The sequence below is a fragment of the Pongo pygmaeus genome, chromosome 11 (genome assembly GCF_028885625.2).
Source record: "Pongo pygmaeus isolate AG05252 chromosome 11, NHGRI_mPonPyg2-v2.0_pri, whole genome shotgun sequence".
NCBI lineage: Eukaryota > Metazoa > Chordata > Mammalia > Primates > Hominidae > Pongo > Pongo pygmaeus.
Window position 1 is genome coordinate 123,091,380 of NC_072384.2, and position 24,150 is coordinate 123,115,529.

Consider the following 24,150-nt stretch of genomic DNA (forward strand, 5'->3'; position numbering starts at 1 on the left):
ACACCATTAACTCTTAAAGTGAAGGCAACTGGATGTGAGGGAACTGGTACCTACTTAACCCCACAGCATGGAACTCAGAGAGCCCATGACGCAGCAACATTCCATCAACACAGGGTAGGGCATACTATTACAAATCCGGACAGGATCCTGTAGGACCTTACGCTTCAAAAGAAATCAGCAAAACCCACACTACCTAGTCCTCTAAGTGATGGAGAAATGTCTTCAATAAACAACCATCTTTTAACAATTACCACAATCTCCTTGTGACTAAATATTTAGAATCGTAACTCCAAAATTTCCCAGTCTTAATTTGTGTAGAGAAATTTATCATTTATCATTTATTCCTGTGGTTTTTACTTTTTAACATTTCTTATGAAATGTTTAGTTAATTAGGGCAAATACGAAATGATTAAATAGAAAATGCTTGGGAAACGTTGAGATCTATTTTAAAGTCTAATCTTAACTATGTGACTCTCATGCACACATGCACACTCATATTTTAAAACCTAAAGGAGGTCAGGAATGTTGGAAGAGCTTCAAGATGACCCAGCTAATTGTAACTTTAAATCACTCTCCAACTGTGTAAAACCAAAGGATTTTTACCTCTAGGTTAAAAAGTACCCTCACTGTCAGTCTGTTTTGAAAACTTCTGTTCTTAAATAATGCCATCATTCTATATTTGTCTGACACCCATATCATTTTCCCCCAAAATTTTCACATTTCTTCAATATGTATAGAATATATTTAGAATAACAACTTCAAAAATAAAAGAAATCACTCTGCCTTCTTGGGCCAACAAATGGTTCTTTACCCAGTCTTTCACCTGACAAAAATCTTTAAGGGGATGATTTCTCAAACCAAAAGGAATAATTTATTACTTCCTCCATAAGTACAGTGAAATAATTAAAAAGAGACTGTGGTAAGGCTAATTAAGGAAAGAATGGAAATGTCGACTGTATGAGATTGTATCCAAATTTCACAGTTAGTTAACTTATTCAATTGAGACCTTTAGCTAACTTAGTGCAAACGTAACTTTAAACATGTAATTTTGATAGCTGTTTTAGTTTCAGAGTAAGATTTCAGGTGACAAGTAGGGCATGTAAAAGAAAAAGGAGGCCGGGCACGGTGGCTCACGCCTGTAATCCCAGCACTTTGGGAGGCCAAGGCTGGAAGATCACGAGGTCAGGAGATCGAGACCATCCTGGCCAACATGGTGAAACCCTGTCTCTACTAAAAATACAAAAAAATTAGCTGGGGCCGGGCGCGGTAGCTCATGCGTGTAATCCCAGCACTTTGGGAGGCCAAGGCAGGCGGATCATGAGGTCAGGAGATCGAGACCATCCTGGCTAACACGGTGAAACCCCATCTCTACCAAAAAATAGAAAAAAAATTAGCCGGGCGTGATGGTGGGCGCCCGTAGTCCCAGCTACTCGGGAGGCTGAGACAAGAGAATCGCTTGAACTCGGGAGGGGGAGGTTGCAGTAAACTGAGATCTCACCACTGCACTCCAGCCTGGGTGACAGAGTGAGACTCCATCTCAAAAACAAAGAAAAGAAAAATGAAAGAATAATGAAATTGCAAAAACATGGCACCTCGCCTTCTATTCACTCATTCCCAGTGCAGCCCTGGCCAAGCCCTTTGTGGGACAGACAAGTTACAGATGGGAAAAAGTGAAGCACAAGGAGATCAGGAGGCTTGCCCTAGGCAAGCAATAGTAGAGGCTGGAGAGTAAGCAAAAGGTGAAGAAGGGGCGTGGAATCGGCTCCTCTGTGTGTGGCCCATAGGCACATAAGGCCTTACTAAAGCAGAATGTTTTTAAGCTTTTGGTCAAGCTGTCCATTTCATGTTTACAAACTTCTTCTGGTTTACAATTAAATAAACAAACAAAACTTAAGAGAAAATAAGAAAGACTGACAGTTCATCATCTTCCACCTTAAGACATACCCAAGTAGGGTCTGTAATATTAATACAGCACAATACTGACAAAACCTAGAGCCTTCCATGGAAAACAGAACTATTTATTTTTTAAATCCCATATAACACAGGTACTTGTATGAATAAATTTCAGATTCTTGAAACAAAGTTGGAATTATTTCAGCAGATAAGTACCACAGGGACACCATCTAAAAAGGCAAAGAAAAAGAGCTGAAATATTAGAACCTGTGGCAGAAATTCCTTCTGAATTTAAACTGCAGAATCTTAAAACCGGAAATGACCTTGGAAGCAATCCTGTCCATTTCCTTCACTTAATATATGAAAAAAATAGATACTAGACTAGACAGGTTAAGAAAACAGGTAAGAGCAGAATTGAGATCAGAACTCAGGTTTTCCTGAAACCCACTCTGTAGCTCATCCAATGTTGCTTTTCTCAAGACAGATAGACCTAAGATCTACTCCAAGTTTACTCTGAAGAGATTTACACATTCCAAAATGCTTTCACAAATTCTTGCAACTGCCTCCCCTGACAACTCTAGGGTGTTGATGGGACAGATATCGTCATTGCCATTTTACAGATGAAGAAACTGGTGTGAAGGAATTAAGTCTTTAATCACATGGATTAGTGACAGAATGACTTGCCGCAACACGCAGTGTTATACGGACTCTATCACAGTTGATTAGCATGCATCCTAGGGTTTTACAAACAACACATTCATTACACACAAGTAAATATTATATACATGAATATTATACATAATAAATATTATATATAATGAATTAATGTCTATTCCATCTTGGGACTGCTTTTTCAAGTGAGTTTATATTCACGTGTCTAAAGACATTTTAATCACATTCCATTATATTTATATGCCATAGCTTGTCAACTTATTCTTTAAGTATTTCATCCTGAAGTTGTTTCCTATTATTCATTAGTATAAATAAGGCTTCTACAAGCATAGAGTCTTTCTTGGATTACTTCCCTTTTCTAAAAGTAGTATTAAAGGTGAGGCATAGTGGTGCACACCTGCAATCCTAGTGCTTTGGGAGGCTGAGGCAGGAAGGTGGCTTGAGACCAGGTGTTCAAAACTAGCCTAGGCAACATAGTGAGACACCATCTCAAAAAAAAAAAAAAAAAAAGTACTACATAGGTAAAAAGAAAATGAATCATTGTATAGCTCCTTATATAGCAAAATGTTAAACAATGCACTTCTAGTAGTGGTACTAGCAACAAACCACAAATAGAAGATTATATTGATCTCATCTTGTACAACACCAATAAAAAACTTTCTCCTGCATAACACAACTACTGCCTTTAAAAAAAAAAATTCCACTGGCAGGAAAAAAAAAAGTCCCAAATCAACCTAGGAAAATAATTCCAAGAGGAAACCTTTTTTCAGAGAATGCAATTCACAAACTAAGGGACTTTAGGGATTATGAGAGTGACTAGAAACCTTTATCTTCTGAAAGGTGAGTGACAAAATATAGTGACTCAGAAGGGGGAAAATGAGGGTTCTGGTTCTTGGAAGGGGAGAAGTAGAGGAAAGTACAACTATGACACAAAAAACCCTTCAAGACAGGAAGGGCCAGGGGGTCTTGAGACATTTTACTTGGCCTCGTAAGACCCTCAGCAAGAAGATCACATTCCTGACCCACAGCCCACATGAGCCAACAGGTGCTCAGATGTGTTTCCAGGGTTGCCCAAGTCACCCAAATGAATGACAGTATTCATTTCTCAAAGAGCCCAAGGTTAGGCCACAGCTATTCAACCCCAGTGTAAAACAAAATAATTGGTCAAAGTCAAAACCACAACTGAGACCTCAGTAAAGTTAACAGGCCTCCTATCATTTTTATGAAGGTATTGGGAATACTTTAAATGAATGTCAATCTGTTGGATTTCTGCAATGATGTAATATATATATAGAAGAGTAATTTAAGCTAAAAAGCAGAAAGGAGTCTCTCAAAAAAGGAATAATATGGGGAGAGAAGAAATGTGCTGACAGATGAATGAAACTCTGGAGAAGACAGATCTCTAATGGATGTTCTGTTATGTTTCTGCATCCCCACTGCCCCAAAAGTCCACAGTAAAAGAAACATTTCCAATTTTTAAACAAAGCAGATTATGGATTAACATATTTTTAAAAATCAGAGCAAGCATTTAGTTATTAAAGGTTTCTAGAATCTTGCTTGTTAGAAAGAAATACAGGGAATGTCAAAAAAGTGGTTTTTCAACAATTTTTGAATTTCCTAGATAAACCATAATAGATACGCTATTAGCTTCTGAGCAGTTGGAGTCAAAAGACAGTTGACAAACTGAAAAAATAGCATATGTATATCATGAAGGGTTGACAGCCACACTACATAGGAGGTTCCTAAAACTAGAGAAGATTGACAAACCTAAAGAAATAAGTAAAAAGACAGGTGGATCACAGAAAAGGAAATAAAAACGTCCTTGTAAACATGTAAATATGTTACACTTGCTCACGGCAAGGGAAATTCAATTAAAACTACAGTGAGACACCATTTCCCATCTGAAAGACTGGCAAAGACAAGAAGTCTGGTGACCACGGCTGTGGAGAAATAAGTCCTCTCAAGTGTTGCTGCCGCGTTTGTACAACGTTGGAACTAGAAATCCTATGGAGGGGTGTTTGGCAGTGTCTGGTGAAAATATGAATTTATTTACTTTGTCCCAGTGATCCCACACTTCCAGGAATCTGTCCCAGAGATACAGTGGCATTACCAAATAACATATGCACAAGACTATTCGCTGTAACACAATCTGTAATAGCAAAAGATTGGAAACAACTCAATGTTAATCCACAGGAAATTAGTTGATTACACTGTGGAACTCCATAAAATGAAGTACCCCAGAGAAGTCAAAAGGAAGGAGGAAGATCTCTATATGCTGCTACAGAATCATCTCCAATGTAGGCTGTCAGGTAAAATGAAGAAAGGTACAGAACAGTGTGTAAAGTATCAGCCCCTCAGCTGAAAAAGTGGAAGAGAATAGGAACACACACACGCAGGTGTGTGCGCACATACATCAGAAGGATAAACTGAAAACTAATAAAAATCATAACCTATAGAGGCAGGGAGAGAACGGTGTGGAAGCCAGAGTTCTCTCTACGTCCCTTATTTATAGCCTATATTCTAAGTACAAAAAGTAATAAGGATAAATTTTAAACTGCTTTCAATAATCATATTGTTGATAATAGTATCAGTATTTTTATTTTGAAACTATGATAGACAAATAGATAAGTGGAATGAGCAAACAAGTAATAATGTAAATTCGGGCGCAGTGGCTCACACCTGTAACCCCAGCACTTTGGGAGGCCAAGGAAGGCAGATCACTTGAGATCAGGAGTCAAGACCAGCCTGGCCAACATGATGAAACCCACCTCTACTAAAAATACAAAAAATTAGTCGGGTGTGGTGGCAGGCACCTGTAATCTCAGCTACTCGGGAGGCTGAGGCAGGAGAATTGCTTGAACTCAGGAGGCAGAGGTTGCAGTGAGCCGAGATCACGCCACTGCACTCCAGCCTGGGGGACACAGCAAGACTATGTCTCCAAAAGAAAAAAAAAAAAAAAAAAGAGCAATAATGTAAATTCACTAGGAACCAAGATTCTCAATAAAGAAAAAGAACTAAACTAACACAGGAACAGAAAACCAAGCACTGCATGTTCTCACTCATAAGTGGGAGTTGAACAACAAGAACACATGGACACAGGGAGGGGAACATGTTAAAAGCAAACTGAAGCCAGCTTCAAGGGATTCCTGCTGGCCAAACTGGGGACAATTTGAGCATCAAAATAAATGACTGTAATGGATCTAAATACACTGAATAAAATCAGCAAAAATGAGTCCATACTGACATAACTAAGTATATAGGAAAACTGATTAGAAACAGTATATTTACATAATTTCAAAGCTCTTCCCCCACAAGATATTTCTTAATTATAATGGAGAAAAGAATAACTTTACAGTAAAGACGACTGGTAGCTTCAACCTTAATTAAGTGATTACAGTGAACATATCAGTTATGGGATAAATGAAAATTGTATGCCACTTCATAGCATGCATTGGGAAGTTAGCATTACTTCTCTACCATTCCTCCAAAGATGCCTAACAGGAATTTAATTAGTGAAGAAACATCAGACAAACCAAAATTGAGGAACATGCTACAAAATAACTGGCCTGTAATCTTCAAGTGTCAAGGTCACGAAAGTGAAGAAAAGACTATTCTAGAAATCACCAGAAGGAGACTAATGAGACATGATGGCTGAAGAAAACAAGTGACTCTTTGCTATTGATATGGTTTGGCTGTGTCCCTACCCAAATCTCATCTTGAAATGTAGTTCCCATAATCCCCATGGGAGGGTCTGGGTGGGAGGTAATTGAGACATGGAGGCAGTTATCCCCATGCTGTTCTTGTGATAGTAAGGGAGTTCTCACAAGATCTGATGGTTTTTTAAAAGGCATTTCCCCCTTTACTCACTCTCACCCCCTTTACTCACTCTCTTGCTGCCCTGTGATGAAGTGCCTTCTACCATGATTTTAAGTTTCTTGAGGCCTTCCCAGCCATGCAGAACTGTGAGTCAATTAAACCTCTTTTCTTTATAAATTACTCAGTCTTGGGTATTTCTTCATAGCAGCATGAGAACGGACTAATACAGCTATAAGGGACAATTGATAAAACTTGCATAGGGCGTAAGGGTTAAATGGTGGTTAACATAAACATCAACGTTCATCTGATTTTGATGATTATTATTACGGTTATAGAGAATGACATCCTTGTTTATAGGAAATATACACCAAAGTATTCAGGGGTAATGTGATATCAGATTAGCTCTCAAACAGTTCAGAAAAAAAATTTTTGCATACCACTTGCATTTTTAAAATAAATTTTGACTATTTCAAAATAAAAAATTAACAAAATGGGGACTTCAGTTATAGAAGTTGCTTAAAGGGAGCTTCCATCCAATTCCCCCCGAAAAAGTTTTAAAAATTATTGCCCTGAATTTGGGGTCCAAGATAGCCGAATAGGAACAGCTCCAGTCTACAGCTCCCAGCGTGAGTGACGCAGAAGACAGGTGACTTCTGCATTTCCAACTGAGGTACCAGGTTCATCTCACTGGAACTTGTTGGAAAGTAGGTGCAGCCCACGGAGTGTGAGCCAAAGCAGGGCGGGGCATCTCCTCACCCAGTAAGCAAGCGCAAGGGGTCGGAGAATTCCCTTTCCTAGCCAAGGGAAGCCGTGACAGACAGTACCTGGAAAATCAGGCGACTCCCACCCTAGTACTGCCCTTTTCCAACGGTCTTAGCAAACAGCATGCCAGGAGATTATATCCCATGCCTGGCTCGGAGGGTCCCACGCCCACGGAGCCTTGCTCATTGCTAGCACAGCAGTCTGAGATCGAACTGCAAGGCTGCAGCGAGGCTCGGGGAGAGGCGTCCACCATTGCTGAGGCTTGAGTAGGTAAACAAAGCAGCCCGGAAGCTCGAACTGGGTGGAGCCCACCTCAGCTCAACAAGGCCTGCCTGCCTCTGTTGACTCCACCTCTGGGGACAGGGCATAGCTGAACAAAAGGCAGCAGAAACTTCTGCAGACTTAAACGTCCCTGTCTGACAGCTTTGAAGAGAGTAGTGGTTCTCCCAGCACAGAGTTTGAGATCTGAGAACCGACAGACTGCCTCCTCAAGTGGGTCCCTGACCCCCGAGTAACCTAACTAGGAGATACCTCCCAGTAGGGGCCGACTGACACCTCATACAGCCAGGTGGCCCTCTGAGACAAAGCTTCCAGAGGAAGGATCAGGCAGCAACATTTGCCATTCTACCATATTTGCTGTTCTGCAGCCTCCGCTGGTGATACCCAGGCAAACAGGGTCTGGAGTAGACCTCCAGCAAACTCCAACAGCCCTGCAGCTAAGGGTCCTGACTGTTAGAAGGAAAACTAACAAACAGAAAGGAATAGCATCAACATCAACAAAAAGGACATCCACACCAAAACCCCATCTGTAGGTCACCATCACCAAAGATCAAAATTAGATAAAACCACAAAGATGGGGAGAAACCGAGCAGAAAAGCTGAAAATACTAAAAATCAGAGCACCTCTTCTCCTCCAAAGAACTGCAGCTCTTCGCCAGCAACGGGACAAAGCTGGACGGAGAATGACTTTGACACGTTGACAGAAGTAGGCTGCAGAAGATCAGTAATAACAAACTTCTCTGAGCTAAAGGAGGATGTTCGAACACATCACAAAGAAGCTAAAAACCTTGAAAAAAGATTAGAATGGCTAACTAGAATAAACAGCATAGAGAAGACCTTAAATGACCTGATGGAGCTGAAAACCATGGCACGAGAACTACGTGACGCATGTACGAGCTTCAGTAGCTGATTGGATCAAGTGGAAGAAAGGGTATCGGTGATTGAAGATCAAATGAATGAAATGAAGCCAGAAGAGAAGTTTAGAGAAAAAAGAGTAAAAAGAAATGAACAAAGCCTCCAAGAAATATGGGACTATGTGAAAAGACCAAACCTACGTTTGATTGGTGTATCTGAAAGTGATGGGGAGAATGGAACCAAGTTGGAAAACACTCTACAGGATATTATCCAGGAGAACTCCCACAACCTAGCAAGGCAGGCCAACATTCAATTCAGGAAATACAGAGAACGCCATAAAGATACTGCTTGAGAAGAGCAACTCCAAGACATATAATTGTCAGATTCACCAAGGTTGAAATGAAGGAAAAAAATGTTAAGGGCAGCCAGAGAGAAAGGTCCAGTTACTCACAAAGGGAAGCCCATCAGACTAACAGTGGATCTCTCAGGAGAAACTCTACAAACCAGAAGAGAGTGGGGGCCATTTTCAACATGCTTAAAGAAAAGAATTTTCAATCCAGAATTTCATATCCAGCCAAACTAAGCTCCATAAGTGAAGGAGAAATAAAATCCTTTACAGACAAGCAAATGCTGAGAGATTTTGTCACCACCAGGCCTCCGTTACAAGAGCTCCTGAAGGAAGCACTAAACATGGAAAGGAACAACCGGTACCAGCCACTGCAAAAACATGCCAAATTGTAAAGACCATCGATACTAGGAATAAACTGCATCAATTAATGAGCAAAATAACCAGCTAACATCATAATGACAGGACCAAATTCACACATAACAATATTAACCTTAAATGTAAATGGGCTAAATGCCCCAATTAAAAGACACAGACTGGCAAAGTGGATAGAATCAAGACCCATCAGTGTGCTGTATTCAGGAGACTCATCTCACGTGCAGAGACACACATAGGCTCAAAATAAAGGGATGGAGGAAGATCTACCAAGCAAATGGAAAACAGAAAAAGGCAGGGGTTGCAATCCTAGTCTCTGATAAAACAGACTTTAAACCAAAAGATCAAAAGAGACAAGGCCATTATATAATGGTAAAGGGATCAATTCAACAAGAAGAGCTAACTATACTAAATATATATGCACCCAATACAGGAGCACCCAGATTCATAAAGCAAGTCCTTAGAGACCTACAAAGAGACTTAGACTCCCACACAATAATAATGGGAGACTTTAACAGCCCACTGTCAACATTATACAGATCAATGACACAGAAAGTTAACAAGGATATCCAGGACTTGAACTCAGCTCTGCACCAAGAGGATCTAATAGACATCTACAGAACTCTCCACCCCAAATCAACAGAATATACATTCTTCTCAGCACCACATTGCACTTATTCCAAAATTGACCACATAGTTGGAAGTAAAGCACTCCTCAGCAAATGTAAAAGAACAGAAATTATAACAAACTGTCTCACAGACCACAGTGCAATCAAATTAGAACTCAGGATTAAGAAACTCACTCAAAACCACACAACTACATGGAAACTGAACAACCTGCTCCTGAATGACTACTGGGTACCTAACGAAATGAAGTCAGTAATAAAGATGTTCTTTGAAACCAATGAGAACAAAGACACACATACCAGAATCTCTGGGACACATTTAAAGCAGTGTGTAGAGGGAAATTCATAGCACTGAATGCCCTCAAGAGAAAGCAGGAAAGATCTAAAATCAACATCCTAACATCACAATTAAAAGAACTAGAGAAGCAAGAGCAAACACATTCAAAAGCTAGCAGAAGGCAAGAAATAACTAAGATCAGAGCAGAACTGAAGGAGATAGAGACACAAAAAATCAGTGAATCCAGGAGCTGGTTTTTTGAAAAGATCAACAAAATTGATAGACCACTAGCAAGACTAATAAAGAAGAAAAGAGAGAAGAATCAAATAGACGCACTAAAAAAATGATAAAGGGAATATCAGCACCAATCCCACAGAAATACAAACTACCATCAGAGAATACTATAAACACCTCTATGCAAATAAACTAGAAAATCTAGACGAAATGGATAAATTCCTTGACACATACACCCTCCCAAGACTAAACCAGGAAGAAATTGAATCCCTGCATAGATCAATAACAGGCTCTGAAATTGAGGCAATAATTAAGAGCCTACCAACCAAAAAAAATCCAGGACCAGATGGATTCACAGTCAAATTCTATCAGAGGTACAAAGAGGAGCTGGTACCACTCCTGCTGAAACTATTCCAATCAATAGAAAAAGAGGGAATCCTCCCTAACTCATTTTATGAGGCCAGCATCATCCTGATACCAAAGCCTGGCAGAGACACAACAAAAAAAGAGAATTTTAGACCAATATCCCTGATGAACATCGATGCAAAAATCCTCAATAAAACACTGGCAAACCAAATCCAGCAGCATATCAAAAAGCTTATCCACCACGATCAAGTTGGCTTCATCCCTGGGATGCAAGGCTGGTTGAACATACGCAAATCAATAAACATAATCCAGCATATAAACAGAACCAAAGACAAAAACCACATGATTATCTCAATAGATGCAGAAAAGGCCTTTGACAAAATTTAACAACCCTTCATGCTAAAAACTCTCAATAAACTAGGTATTGATGGGACGTATCTCAAAATAATAAGAGCTGTTTATGACAAACCCACAGCCAATATCATACTGAATAGGCAAAAACTGGAAGCATTCCCTTTGAAAACTGGCACAAGACAGGGATGCCCTCTCTCACCTCTCCCATTCAACACAGTGTTGGAAGTTCTGGCCAGGGCAATCAGGCAGGAGAAAGAAATAAAGGGTATTCAATTAGGAAAACTGAAGTCAAATTGTCCCTGTTTGCAGATGACATGATTGTGTATTTAGAAAACCCCATCGTCTCAGCCCAAAATCTCCTTAAGCTGATAAGCAACTTCAGCAAAGTCTCAGGATACAAAATCTACGTGCAAAAAATCACAAGCATTCCTATACACCAATAACAGACAAACGGACAGCCAGATCATGAGTGAACTCCCATTCACAATTGCTACAAAGAGAATAAAATACCTAGGAATCCAACTTACAAGGGACGTGAAGAACCTCTTCAAGGAGAACTACAAACCACTGCTCAATGAAATAAAAGCGGATACAAACAAATGGAAGAACATTCCATGCTCATGGGTAGGAGGAATCAATATCGTGAAAATGGCCATACTGCCCAAGGTAATTTATAGATTCAATGCCATCCCCATCAAGCTACCAATGACTTTCTTCACAGAATTGGAAAAAACTACTTTAAAGTTCATGTGGAACCAAAAAAGAGCCCACATCGCCAAGTCAATCCTAAGCCAAAAGAACAAAGCTGGAGGCATCACGCTACCTGACTTCAAACTATACTACAAGGCTACAGTAACCAAAACAGCATGGTACTGGTACCAAAACAGAGATATAGACCAATGGAACAGAACAGAGCCCTCAGAAATAATACCACACATCTACAACCATCTGATGTTTGACAAACTGACAAAAACAAAAAATGGGGAAAGGATTCCCTATTTAACAAATGACACTGGGAAAACTGGCTAGCCACATGTAGAAAGCTGAAACTGGATCCCTTCCTTACACCTTACACAAAAATTAATTCAAGATGGATTAAAGACTTAAATGTTAGACCTAAAACCATAAAAACCCTAGAAGAAAACCTAGGCAATACCATTCAGGGCATAGGCATGGGCAAGGACTTCATCACTAAAACATCAAAAGCAATGGCAACAAAAGCCAAAATAGACAAATGGGATCTAATTAAACTAAAGAGCTTCTGCACAGCAAAAGAAACCACCATCAGAGTGAACAGGCATCCTACAAAATGGGAGAAAATTTTTGCAATCTACCCATCTGACAAAGGGCTAATATTCACAATCTACAAAGAACTTAAATTTACAAGAAAAAATGAAACAACCCCATCAAAAAGTAGGCGAAGGATATGAACAGGTACTTCTCAAAAGAAGACATTTATGCAGCCAACAGACACATGAAAAAATGCTCATCATCACTGGCCATCAGAGAAATGCAAATCAATACCACAATGAGATACCATCTCACACCAGTTAGAATGGCATTCATTAAAAAGTCAGGAAACAACAGGTGCTGGAGAGGATGTGGAGAAATAGGAATACTTTTACACTGTTGGTGGGACTGTAAACTAGTTCAACCATTGCGGAAGTCAGTGTGGAAATTCCTCAGGGATCTAGAACTAGAAATACCATTTGACCCAGCCATCCCATTACTGGGTATATACCCAAAGGACTATAAATCATGCTGCTATAAAGACACATGCCTACATATGTTTATTGTGGCAGTATTCACAATAGCAAAGACTTGGAACCAACCCAAATGTCCATCAATGATAGACTGGATTAAGAAAATGTGGCACATATACACCATGGAATACTATGCAGCCATAAAAAAGGATGAGTTCATGTCCTTTGTAGGGACATGGATGAAGCTAGAAACCATCATTCTCAGCAAACTATTGCAAGGATAAAAAACCAAACACCACATGTTCTTACTCATAGGTGGGAAGTGAACAATGAGAACACCTGGACACAGGAAGGGGAACATCACACGGGGGCCTGTCATGGGGTGGGGGGAGGGGGGAGGGAAAGCATTAGGAGAAATACCTAATGTAAATGACAAGTTAATGGGTGCAGCACACCAACATGGCACATGCATACATATGTAACAAACCTGCACGTTGTGCACATGTACCCTAGAACTTAAAAGTATAATAATAATAATAATAAAAAAGATATCCCACCTCCCACCGTTTTAGGCCAAAAAAAAAAAGACAATTGGGAAAGGGGGACATTGACTGGATACTTGATGATATTCAGAAATTATTGTTAATTTTGTGTGATGATGTTGCAGTTATGCTTTAAAAAAGGAGTTCCTGTATTGTAGAGATGCATCTTGTTGTATTTACAACTGGGAATAATGCAATGTCTTAGATTTGCTTCAAAATAATTTAGTAGTGTGGAAAGTGGGTGAGGGTACCAAAGAAACAAAACTGACTCTGTACTGATCATTGTTGAAATTAGACAATGGGGACATCGGGACTCATGCTAGTCTCTTTATTTTTATGTATGTTTTTAATTTTTTATAATAACAAAGTTTAAAAAAAATTATTGCCCTAGTCCTACACCTTGATAGAAAAGGAAATAACTAAATGTGAACACATCAATGGAGATGGGACTTTTGGAACATAGATAAACTCAATAAACTCATTTGCTTGGACATTGGACATATCTACATAAAAAATAAAAGAATCAGCTGGGTGTGGTAGTGTGTGCCTATAGTCCTGGCTACCTGGGGAGGCTGAAATGGGAGGATCGCTTTTACCCAGGAGTTTGAAGCTACAGCGAGCTATGATCATCAAGCCAGGGTGCTGCAGCCTTGGTAACAGTGAGACCCTGTCTCTTAAAAAAAAAAAAAAAAAAGAAAGAAAGAAAAAGAAAGAAATATGAGCTGAACTATCAATGTTCTGGCAGACATTCCTTTTTAAGTCAGTGTTAATGAAAAATAATTACTCTTAATTTTCCAGTATCCAGAAATGTCAAAAACCTTCAAGTACCTAGTGTTCCTGTGCAACCGGAACTAGAGAACACCCAAAGCCTGAAATTTAATTGATTTATGAATAGCTAGACAGATATCAATCACTTTTCACACTCACAATGTACCACCTCTATGTGATATGATGAGTTGGTATTGCTACAATCTTAGTACTCATAATCACAGCACACAAAAGAAAAGCAAGTGAAAGTAAGGTAGAAAGAGAGGAATAAAAATGCCTCTCATCTTTGCTATAGCATTCATAAACTTCCTCATTTTCTATAAGGGTAGGCTTCAAACTTTTTTTAAGACAGGTAACCCTTTGTTCAAATCTTACTTGGAAGCATATATACAATTTTTTTTTAAGTGGTTTATCGGTGGGAGCCAAGAAGACATTTTAAAAGCCAATCCTCTAAAACATATTTCCTGGGAGTGGCCAATGCCTTCATTAGCTGTAAAAATGCAAATTCAAACTGGAAATAAATGCCAGTGGTTACCAATAATAACCTTAAAGGCAATAAGATAAAGTGTGTCCAGGAAAACACTTTACATGTAGATACAAGAATGAGCCATCTAAATGTGTTCAAAATAAAGGGTTATAGTGAGGACAGGGAATGAATGACAATGAACAATTTCACTAAGAATTTTAAAATAACTTAGAAGTTAGCTTGAAACTTGATTCAGTTTAGAGCTGGATGGCATCTTAATACTGCCAAGGGGTTCTGGCAAGTAGGAATTAAAATATGATTTGTAAGTGAGGATTAGTTTCAACTTTAAGAAAGAAACTCCCAAGTGGCAATGGTTTAAACAGATGGAAGTTTTATTTCTCTCTCTTGTTAAAGCCATAGTAAGTGCTCCAGGGGAAAAGGCCTTTATTTTTTGTGGTCCTGTGCTCAGGAGATCACTCCACATTTACCATCCCTACCTAGGGATTTATTCAATGTGTTTTCCTTCTTTCCAGCCACCCATCCATCCATTCTCTTAATCCTTCTGGAGTAGAGCTGGACTGGCCACTTAGAGCGTTGATAGTTTATCAGAATCCATCATGTTCTAGGAATTCCCAGGACAGTGACTCTTAACCAATAAGCTGAAGCACACAAATGTGCCAAAACCAAGTGCTGCCCCATTTTGGCCAATGTATAAAACTGCTGATACCTGAGGAAAGTAAAACTGTCTCATATGTATAAGATAAAAATTGAGTAATCAGAATCATGCTAAAAATCCTTTGAACTTTCAGGACCCAGGCCCTTGAAAGATCACAAGCTAAAAATGAATTTCTTTTATAATTCTTTGTATTTGGGCCACAACATCGTTTTCTATAGAATAGTGGAGGCCAAGATCTAGTATGGATGCAGAAGAGAAGAGAGGACCATGAGGTAAATGAAAATATCTTCCTCTTTTTTTGCCCAGTATATACAACTGGATGTAAATACAGTAGTCTCCATTTATATGCAGTTTCACTTTCCGTGGTTAACTGAGGTCTGAAAATATTAAGTGGGAAATTCCGGAAATAAATCATTCCTAAGTTTTAACTTGTGCACTGTTCTGAGTAGCGTGATGAAAAACTGAGTAGAGTTGTCCCTCTCTGACTTCCCCAGGACATGAATCTTCCTTTCGTCCGGCGTGTCCACACTGTATATGCTACCTGCCCGTTAGTCACTTAGTAGCTGTCTTGGTTAACAGACTAAAAACATATCATATATATAGCGTTCAATACTATTTGCAGTTTCAAGCATCCATCAGGGGTCTTGGAATGTATACCCTGCAGATAAGAGGAGACTACTATAATTCCAAAGTATTCATTATGTTATAGCACGCATTTTCCACAGGGGTGGAACTGGTTCTTAGAGGAAAAGGGGCGGGGCGGGGGGGTACCAAAAAAATATTCCATATTAAAATGGTTTGCGTTGCTCCAAAGCTGAGCCCTACTTGACAAAAACCTTACTCCTCAGTATTTCATTCCTCTCATTGGGTTTTCTTGGGTATCCCACAAGCAACATTAATATGGAAGATACAGTAAATGTGTGCAAGAACACTGCTATAAAACTATGGCAACAGATGGCTGCGATTGAAAGACTCTATCCATTACTAGATCTCCAAGTCACATTCAATGGGATGCCATTTGACTGCCTTGTGGCTGATCTTTAGAGCTTTTGTGTGTAGCTTAGGCTCTGAGAATTAAACAAAAATAGTTTATATTTTACTATTTAATTCAAAAGGTTATTTAACACATCATTAGTTATGGTAAGTACTCAAAAGAGTGGGCGTGGTGGCTCACACCTGAGGCCAAGTCAGGAAGATCACTTGAGGCCAGGAGTTCAAGATCTGCCTAAGCAACACAGAGAAACTGTCTTTAAAGAAAACAAAAGAAAACAACAATTAGCCAGGCATGGTGGCACGTGCCTGTAGTCCCGGCTACACTGATGGCTGAGGTGTCAAGTGGTGATGGCGCCACTGCACTCCAGTCTGGGTGACAGAGTGAGACCCCGTCTCAACAACAACAAAAAGTACTCAAAAGAAAAAAATGCTGACAATATCCGACTATCAACTAGATAAAAGTTAAAAGTTAAATTCACTAAAAATTACTTTAGCTGGGCATGGTGGCTCACACCTATAATCTCAACACTTTGGGAGGCCGAGGCGGGTGGATTGTTTGATACCGGGAGCTTGAGACCAGCCTGGGTGACATGGCAAAAACCCGCCTCTACAAAAAACAAAACAAAACAAAAAAGTGAGCTGAGCATGGTGGCATGCCCTGTAGTCCCAACTACTTAGGTAGCTGAAGTGGGAGGATTACAGTGAGCCGTGATCATGCCACTACACTCTAGCCTGGGCAACAGAGCAAGACCCTGTCTCAAAAAATAACAACTGTTTTACTTTTGCTAAAATAAGTTTTGAATGATTTTTACAATTTTTTATTACTATTACCATATATGTGTATAAATTGCCGATTGGCAAATATAATTTGATACACTACAGTTTATGTAAGTAAATAAATAACATTAAAAGTTACCCAGCAGATATAGTGAAATGTTAATCATTTTTAAATTTAACTTAAAAATTTTGCTTAGTTATTGATAACCCTGCATCAAAATTTTTAAAAGTAAGCTTTACACTTACTATTTTTATGTATACAGCACAGCGATACATACAGTACATAATAATACATATATACAGTATATATATAGTGTATCTGTGGTATTAAAATTTCATGAAGGAACAACTAAGGAAAAAGAAAATATCTAAAAAAGGCCCTTAGTGGAGAGATTAATTTTAAAAAGGTTAAGAAACACTGTTACTACAATATCTATCAGAGGGAATACCAAGCTGACCAAGCCATTCATCTTGGGACTTTATTCCAATTTGCTACAAGTACTAAAGTATCAGGAAAGCATCAAAACACCTACCCCTCAAAAAGAGTTAAGTGAACATGAGTGGAGAGAACTTTGCCTTGTGCATACAAGAGAGTGAGGCAAGAGGAGTAAAAACAAGACAGGGCTAAGTGACTCATGTGATGATTGCTGAAGCTTCTATAAAAACAGTGCCTGTGTTATACCACTATTCCAACTGTGTGGGAATCACTGCTTATTTGTTTAATATTGCTTTGTCTTTTAATTCCTTCAAAGAAGCTAAGAAAAATGATAGTATTTGAAAGCTTGCCTCAAACACAAAAAAGCAGACATCCAGAGGAATAAAAACTGTTTCCATACAGACTAACCAAAGGTCAGAAGCTTAAAAACTTCCAATTTTTTTCAGTCTGTTGTCTTCACAATTTCTTTGTTGATGGTAACTAAATGTGGGCATGCTAGATAGATCTCCCTTTATTATAGTCCAGAACGTTTTGTATAAATCAAACCATAAATTGAACACTTTTACTTCAACAAGTTGTTCAATAGATATTTTTCTCATATATTTCCAAGCTCATGTTACACTAAAAACCAGTGTGACGACCAGGGAAACATCACAATTTCACCCATATTTTTTAGCATCTGAAATCTTTCACAGGTGTCCTGAAAGGGGAAAAAGGTCATGAACTCCAGGTCATTAGGTATTACTGTAGCAGAAGGTACTACCCACTGTGTATACATATGGTACAGGATTAAATGTGCATATTACTTACAAGGTTATTTTTCATTTCACAAAATGTATTCTGAGCAGCATGAAAACTAGAATTGTCAAAACTAAAGTTCTAAACCTTCTGTCTCTCCAACAGGGATCTTGTCACAAGTTAAATTCAAGTTTTCTGTAGAACTGTAAATAATCAAAACTGAAATAGGTAACAAGCTAAAGGGGAAAAAAATCACAGGCTCAAGTCAATGCAGCCAATCACACACAAAGCCCATACATTCTACAAGAAATAATTTTTGCCACTGATTTGCCCGGCAACCACATAACTATTCTAAACACAAAAATGTGGAGAATTTTCCTTGCCCAGAAGTGGTTTTTGAAAAGGATAAATGCATCTTAACATACATAATTAAGTTTGCAACAAACCACAAAAAATGAAGGGGAAGAAGCCTGAAAAAAAGAAAAAGCATATATATATATATGCCATAATAATCTGATCCAAAGCCACTAAAATATTTGGAGTTGAACCCTTTTGAAACTCTTAAAATGCTCTGCAGTCTGCTAAAAAGTTAAAGGTTCTTCTTTTTTTCCCACTCAACATTGACCTTATTCTGTCATCAACTTGACATTCTATCTCACTTTATGGTGTTAACTACAAGGATGCTCAGCAAATAAGAAATATTTAAGACCAGGGGACCATGGCTTTTCACTCTGGCTACAACTACAGGCTTTCTGGGTGCTTTTGCAGATACTCCACATGCTGCAGAGGACTGCCCCCTGCATAACAAGCAAGGTTACGCTCCAATGTCAACAAAACTCCTTATGTTAATGCGAAGATCAGTCAGATGAATTTCCAGATTTCTTACAACGCACAGAGCCAAGTTTCTCAAAGGTGAATCGAGTTTTGTTCCATTCATCCCTACCACCAAACAAAGCAGCACAAAAGAAAGCTTAGTAGCATACATTAGAAGGACAGGAAGAAATAGGTATAAGTGCCGATGTAACTGACATATGCAGGAATCTCTGGAGAACAGACTTAGCTCAATTATAACTGCAAAGCCACTAGGGATTTTTAATTATTAAAAAGTCAGCCATATGCCAGAGTAATATAAGACAACTCAGTAATCAAGGATGGCAGGGAACTGTAGTTCTTAATCTGCTTCTACTCTACTTTTTAATACTCTGAAGACCTTTTCTTAGTTGAAAAAGCTGTATGTAAAATAACAATAAATTGGAGGAAATGATGCAGCTAAACATGCCCCAGTAACAAAATTCCTGTGTTTACTGATTTGCTTAGGAGTCTGAAAAACAATGTTGTTCCTTAGTTGTGGTATGTATGTGTGTATGTGTGTGTGTGTTTTATATACACACACAAACACATACATATATATTAGATGAAAAACTTAATACCAACTTTATTACTGACTTATTTTGACAAGCCACTTCTTTATACCTTGGTTTCTTCAACCATAAACAAAAAAGGATGATCATACTTGCCATTAGATAATCAAAATAGAAATCCCTATAGAAATGAGGAACCATTATTTGTAATAATACCAATTCTCTCTGGCTTGATGGTTCTTGCAGAAAGCACCCTGAGAAAAAAGCACTCAGAGCTAGGTGTGTGCCCAGGACTCCAAGAGACTAATGTGGCCAATGATGGTGATAGGGGGTGACAGTAAATCTCCTCCTGCCCTTTTCCAAAGAAAGTCCGTTAGATATACTGAAATACATACTGATTCAGGCTGCCCATGTGTAAAAAGCTTTTCATGTTCATAAATCTTGGACATTTCATACCTGAAAAAACTTCAAAAGATTACAGTGTTCTACTATGACAGCCAATGCAGATTCAAAAGGAACCACAAGTCTGAGTCTGTAAATATTCATGCTAAATCAAAAACCAAAATAACAACCTGGCCTAACAAAATTGAACATAAAGATCTACAACCACATCAGAACTAGTGACAGTTTAGGAATGTGTATTTCCTAATTAAAAAAAAAAAAATTCTAAACAAAAACAGCAGACATCTACATGTTAGGAAACTAGACACTAAGTATTATATTCTGTATGGGTGCTAAATTATATGGAATTCAAATTATAATATCATAAGTTTAGAATTAGAAAAACCTGACTTTTAAAAAGAAGATCAACACAAATTAGCTGTATCACAAAAGGTTCCAAGTGGCACTATCACAAAATTTTCCAACTTCTATCTTCCTAAGGTTTCTTTTTTTTTTTTTTTTTTGGTTGAGACAGAGTCTCGCTCTGTCGCCCAGGCTAGATGGAGTGCAGTGGCGTGATCTCGGCTCACTGCAAGCTCCGCCTCCTGGGTTCACACCATTCTCCTCCCTCAGCCTCCTGAGCAGCTGGAACTACAGACGCCCACCACAACGCCCGGCTAATTTTTTGTATTTTTAGAAGAGACGGGGTTTCCCCGTGTTAGCCAGGATGGTCTCGATCTCCTGACCTCGTGATCTGCCCGCCTCGGCCTCCCAAAGTGCTGGGATTACAGGCGTGAGCCACCGCGCCCGGCCTCCTAAGGTTTCTTAAATCAGTCTTTTCCTTGGATCCTATGAGCACAATCCAGGCCAATTCCTCATTATCACTCCTCTACAATGTGCTAAAATCCCTTCCCATCATTCTCTTCACCTCTGCTCTCCATCCCACCCAACCTACATATTGCTGCTAAATTAATCCCTTTAAAGTACAGATCTAATATCACCTACCTGCTTTAAAAGAAGCTTTAATACTTTTCTCCTAACTAGCTGCAGCCTTTCCCTAGCATTCAAGACTCCAAATATAGTTTCAAGCTCCTTCCTCACCCTGTAGCCAAACCATACTACACTGTCTGCTGTGTTTCCAAACACACAGCCTGTTTCCCATCGTTAGTTTGCCTTGCTTCCCCTGTCTCCACCTATTCTTCCAAAGGCCCATCTCACTTTGCAGAAACTCCTTATTGTTTTTCTGGATGCCCTAAAGAAGGTACACTTTCTTCCTCTTCGGAAACATCAAGACAATCATTTTAACACCTTGGTTTGAGGGTCGGTATGTGGTGGTCTTTTCCCTGGCTGGTTGCTTGACAGCAGCGCCTGTGTCCTACTTATCATTGTCTTTTCTGAAGTCTGCCTTATAACTAGGAACTCACACTCTTCTGATAAATAAATATCTAAGGAACCGATTGAAGCAGGAGAAGTCACAATATTAAGATACCAGTTTACAGAAATATTATCCATCTAAAGGTTACACAAAGCGTCACATCCACCATAAGCTATGCTCTCATTTACCATTTCAGCTCTTTGCAACCTTTCAAGTATGAAAGAAACTGGACCTCACATTCAGGACGCAATCTGCATCAAATTTTTATCTAGCTAAACTGTTTAAGAAATAAGATTTCTGAGAAGATTGTGCATGGAAGGAAAAGAAATGCTTCACATCAGCTTACAGGTTGCCATAAGCCTGGATGACCTGGTCTTAAAGCAAAATTCTAGGATGGTAAACTGGTGAATGAGTACATACAGGCACTAAAAAGGCAGACAACACTGGCAAGGATACTGGGAGGCAGAAGCCGTGGGGTCAACATGCATGACCCGGCTCCGGCTTCTTTAACTTGCCTAACCCCAGTTCCCTCACTCATAAAACCAGGCTCGTGGGCTGGATGAACTCCAAAATCCAGTTCTAACATCTAGAACTCCACAAGCATAACACATGTCTGCATTTTATTATTTCTCATGGAAAGTGGGTAAAAAACAACTTCCTGCTTATTTAATCTCTCATTTATTTAAAAAAAAAAAAAAAAGAACCACACACATCTTCAATTTAAAAAAACCCATAGATTTCAGGGTTATTTTCAAAGGAGTCTCAAAATGAAAACAAAAACAAAAATTAAACAACCACCAACAAAAACAATCCTTGAGGACTAATAAAATAAATAAAAGAAAAAAACAAAAATATTACCCCACCAAATCTCACTACTAACTGTTAAGTAACACTTTAAAAGTAAATGTTCTGTTAGAAATTTAAGATGCCAAATAGACTTATAAAGCACAGTGAGGTAAACAGTAGGAATAAGTGGTAAAATATTTCTCTCAAGTTGTTTCTGGACCTTTCATCTAACAAAATAAATTTAGATTGAAGCTGCAGAAATATGAAAAGCAAAAATTTCAGCGTTCCTTGGATAATGAGAAACTATTAATAGAATATTAGGAGCACATATATACCATTTAGTTAGCCTAACTTAAACTCTCCAACAAAGATTTTACTGTACTTGGGATTTTATACACGAGGATTCCCACCCTTGCTCTGCAAACTTTATGACTTGATTAACATGTGTGAAATCTTTCAGAATAACTTCTGAGGTTTTTGGGGTTTTTTTTCTTTTTTCTTTTGCCTTAAAGCCATCAGACAGGCAGCTTTTGAGTGCAAACCATCACTTTAGGTCTTATCAGCTTCCAGTTAAAACTTCTGGGTTCACCATGTGCTGATGGCTTAAAGGTGCCAGTAACTAGGGGTTACCATAGCTCAGTTGGAACAAAAGTATACTGTGCAGCACTTATGAGAGTTCTGAAAAGTGTTTTCTTAAAACGCTGGAGGGAAAGGGGATATTTTCTGAATAATATTGGCAATTAATTGAAATAAAACTTTATCTCCCTTTCTTTCTAAAATCCCAAATCAAAACTACCAACTTCATCAAAAACAAGGTGTAGCCTCTTCCTGACACTGTCACGAACTCTGGATTCGGCTCATCTGTCTTACCTTCTGATGCTTTGATCACATATCCCCCCTTGTCTTCACCAGGAAGCACATCGAGCAACTGCATAATTCTGTCCAGCAGCCCATGAATGATCTCAAACCCAGGATTCTTGTTGTAATAAACCGCACAGAGATGCCTGTAGTTTTTTGCACCTACATCTAGAAAAATAGAGGAACTGGTCACAAGGCTGTATTAATCATTGCTTAAGAAACTGATTTACCCCAATACAAACTTAGAAAAAGTCAACAAAAAAGAAAACCAAATATTAAACATTCAGAGAAGGATTCAACCTCAGAAATGCAAAATAAGATAAAATAGTCTTTTTTCAGCTTATCAAATTCCCTAAGGTATTTTATTTGGGGGAAAGAGTGAAAAACCCTCAATGCTGACCAGGGAAAATAAGGCTTCACTGAGGTATAAGTTGGTAAAATTCTTTGTAAACAATTTACCAATATATCACAGCCTTAAAGCTTCATACTCTCTTATTCATAATATTAATACTACCCAAAGGAAATAATCCTAAATTCAAAAAGGCTTTATGTAGAAAGACATTTACTACAACATTATTTCCAATAGTAAAATTATAAACAATCTATATTAGGGATGGCTACATAAAGTACAGTGCGATCACTCATCAGGATACTAAGCGGCTATTAGAAAGCATCTTTATGATGGTTTATCATAACATAGCAACAGCAAATACTTATCATAGTAAATGGAAATTAAAAAGAGACCACAAGGTTCAAAAAGAGGCAAAACTAAATTACATTGTTTAAAGAACAAACATAGATTGGAAAACTATGAAGCAAGTAAGGTAATGACTATGACCAAAGTTAGGCTAACAATTACCCTAGGTTAAAAGGAAGAATCTGTGATGGGGAGGGGTCATATAAGAAGCTTAGGATACTGGCAATGTTCCATTCTTAATGTGGCTGATGGTTACACTGGTGTGTGTAATATTTTAAAAACTACTTATGTTGAATACATTCTTCACAAAGCATAAAAAAGCAGAATACTAAAGTTTATGAAGCTATGCTACCACATGAGTGAATCTTGAGGACATTATGCTAAATTAAGTAAGCCACTCACAGTAGGACAAATACTGCATGATTCCACTTATATGAAGTATCTAAGTCATGAAACTCGGAGAAACAGAAAGTAAAAAGGTAGCTGCCAGGGGTTGGAGGGAAAGGGAATGGGGAATTGATATTGAATGAGTATAAAAGTTTAGCCATGCAAGATGAAAAGTTCTAGAGACCCGCAACAACGTGCATATAGTTAACACTACTGTAACTGTACACCTCTAAAAGTTTACTAAGAGGGTAGCTCTCATATGTTTTTTACCACAATAATAATAATAATTTTTAAAAGTATATGAAGAATAGGGCCAGGCAAAACAGCTCATGCCTGTAATCCTAGCACTTTG

The 24,150-nt window shown here is 38.6% G+C and overlaps 1 protein-coding gene across 2 annotated transcripts in view; it reads right to left on the reverse strand.

The window, feature by feature from the left end:
- FARSB (phenylalanyl-tRNA synthetase subunit beta) overlaps positions 1-24,150 on the reverse strand; it is an 83,538-nt gene that overhangs the window by 5,743 nt on the left and 53,645 nt on the right. For both annotated transcript variants that reach the window (XM_054477328.2, XM_063648000.1), the window contains exon 16: positions 22,727-22,882. In XM_054477328.2, coding sequence (XP_054333303.1) covers positions 22,727-22,882 — 156 coding nt within the window. The remainder of the gene's footprint in view (positions 1-22,726; positions 22,883-24,150) is intronic.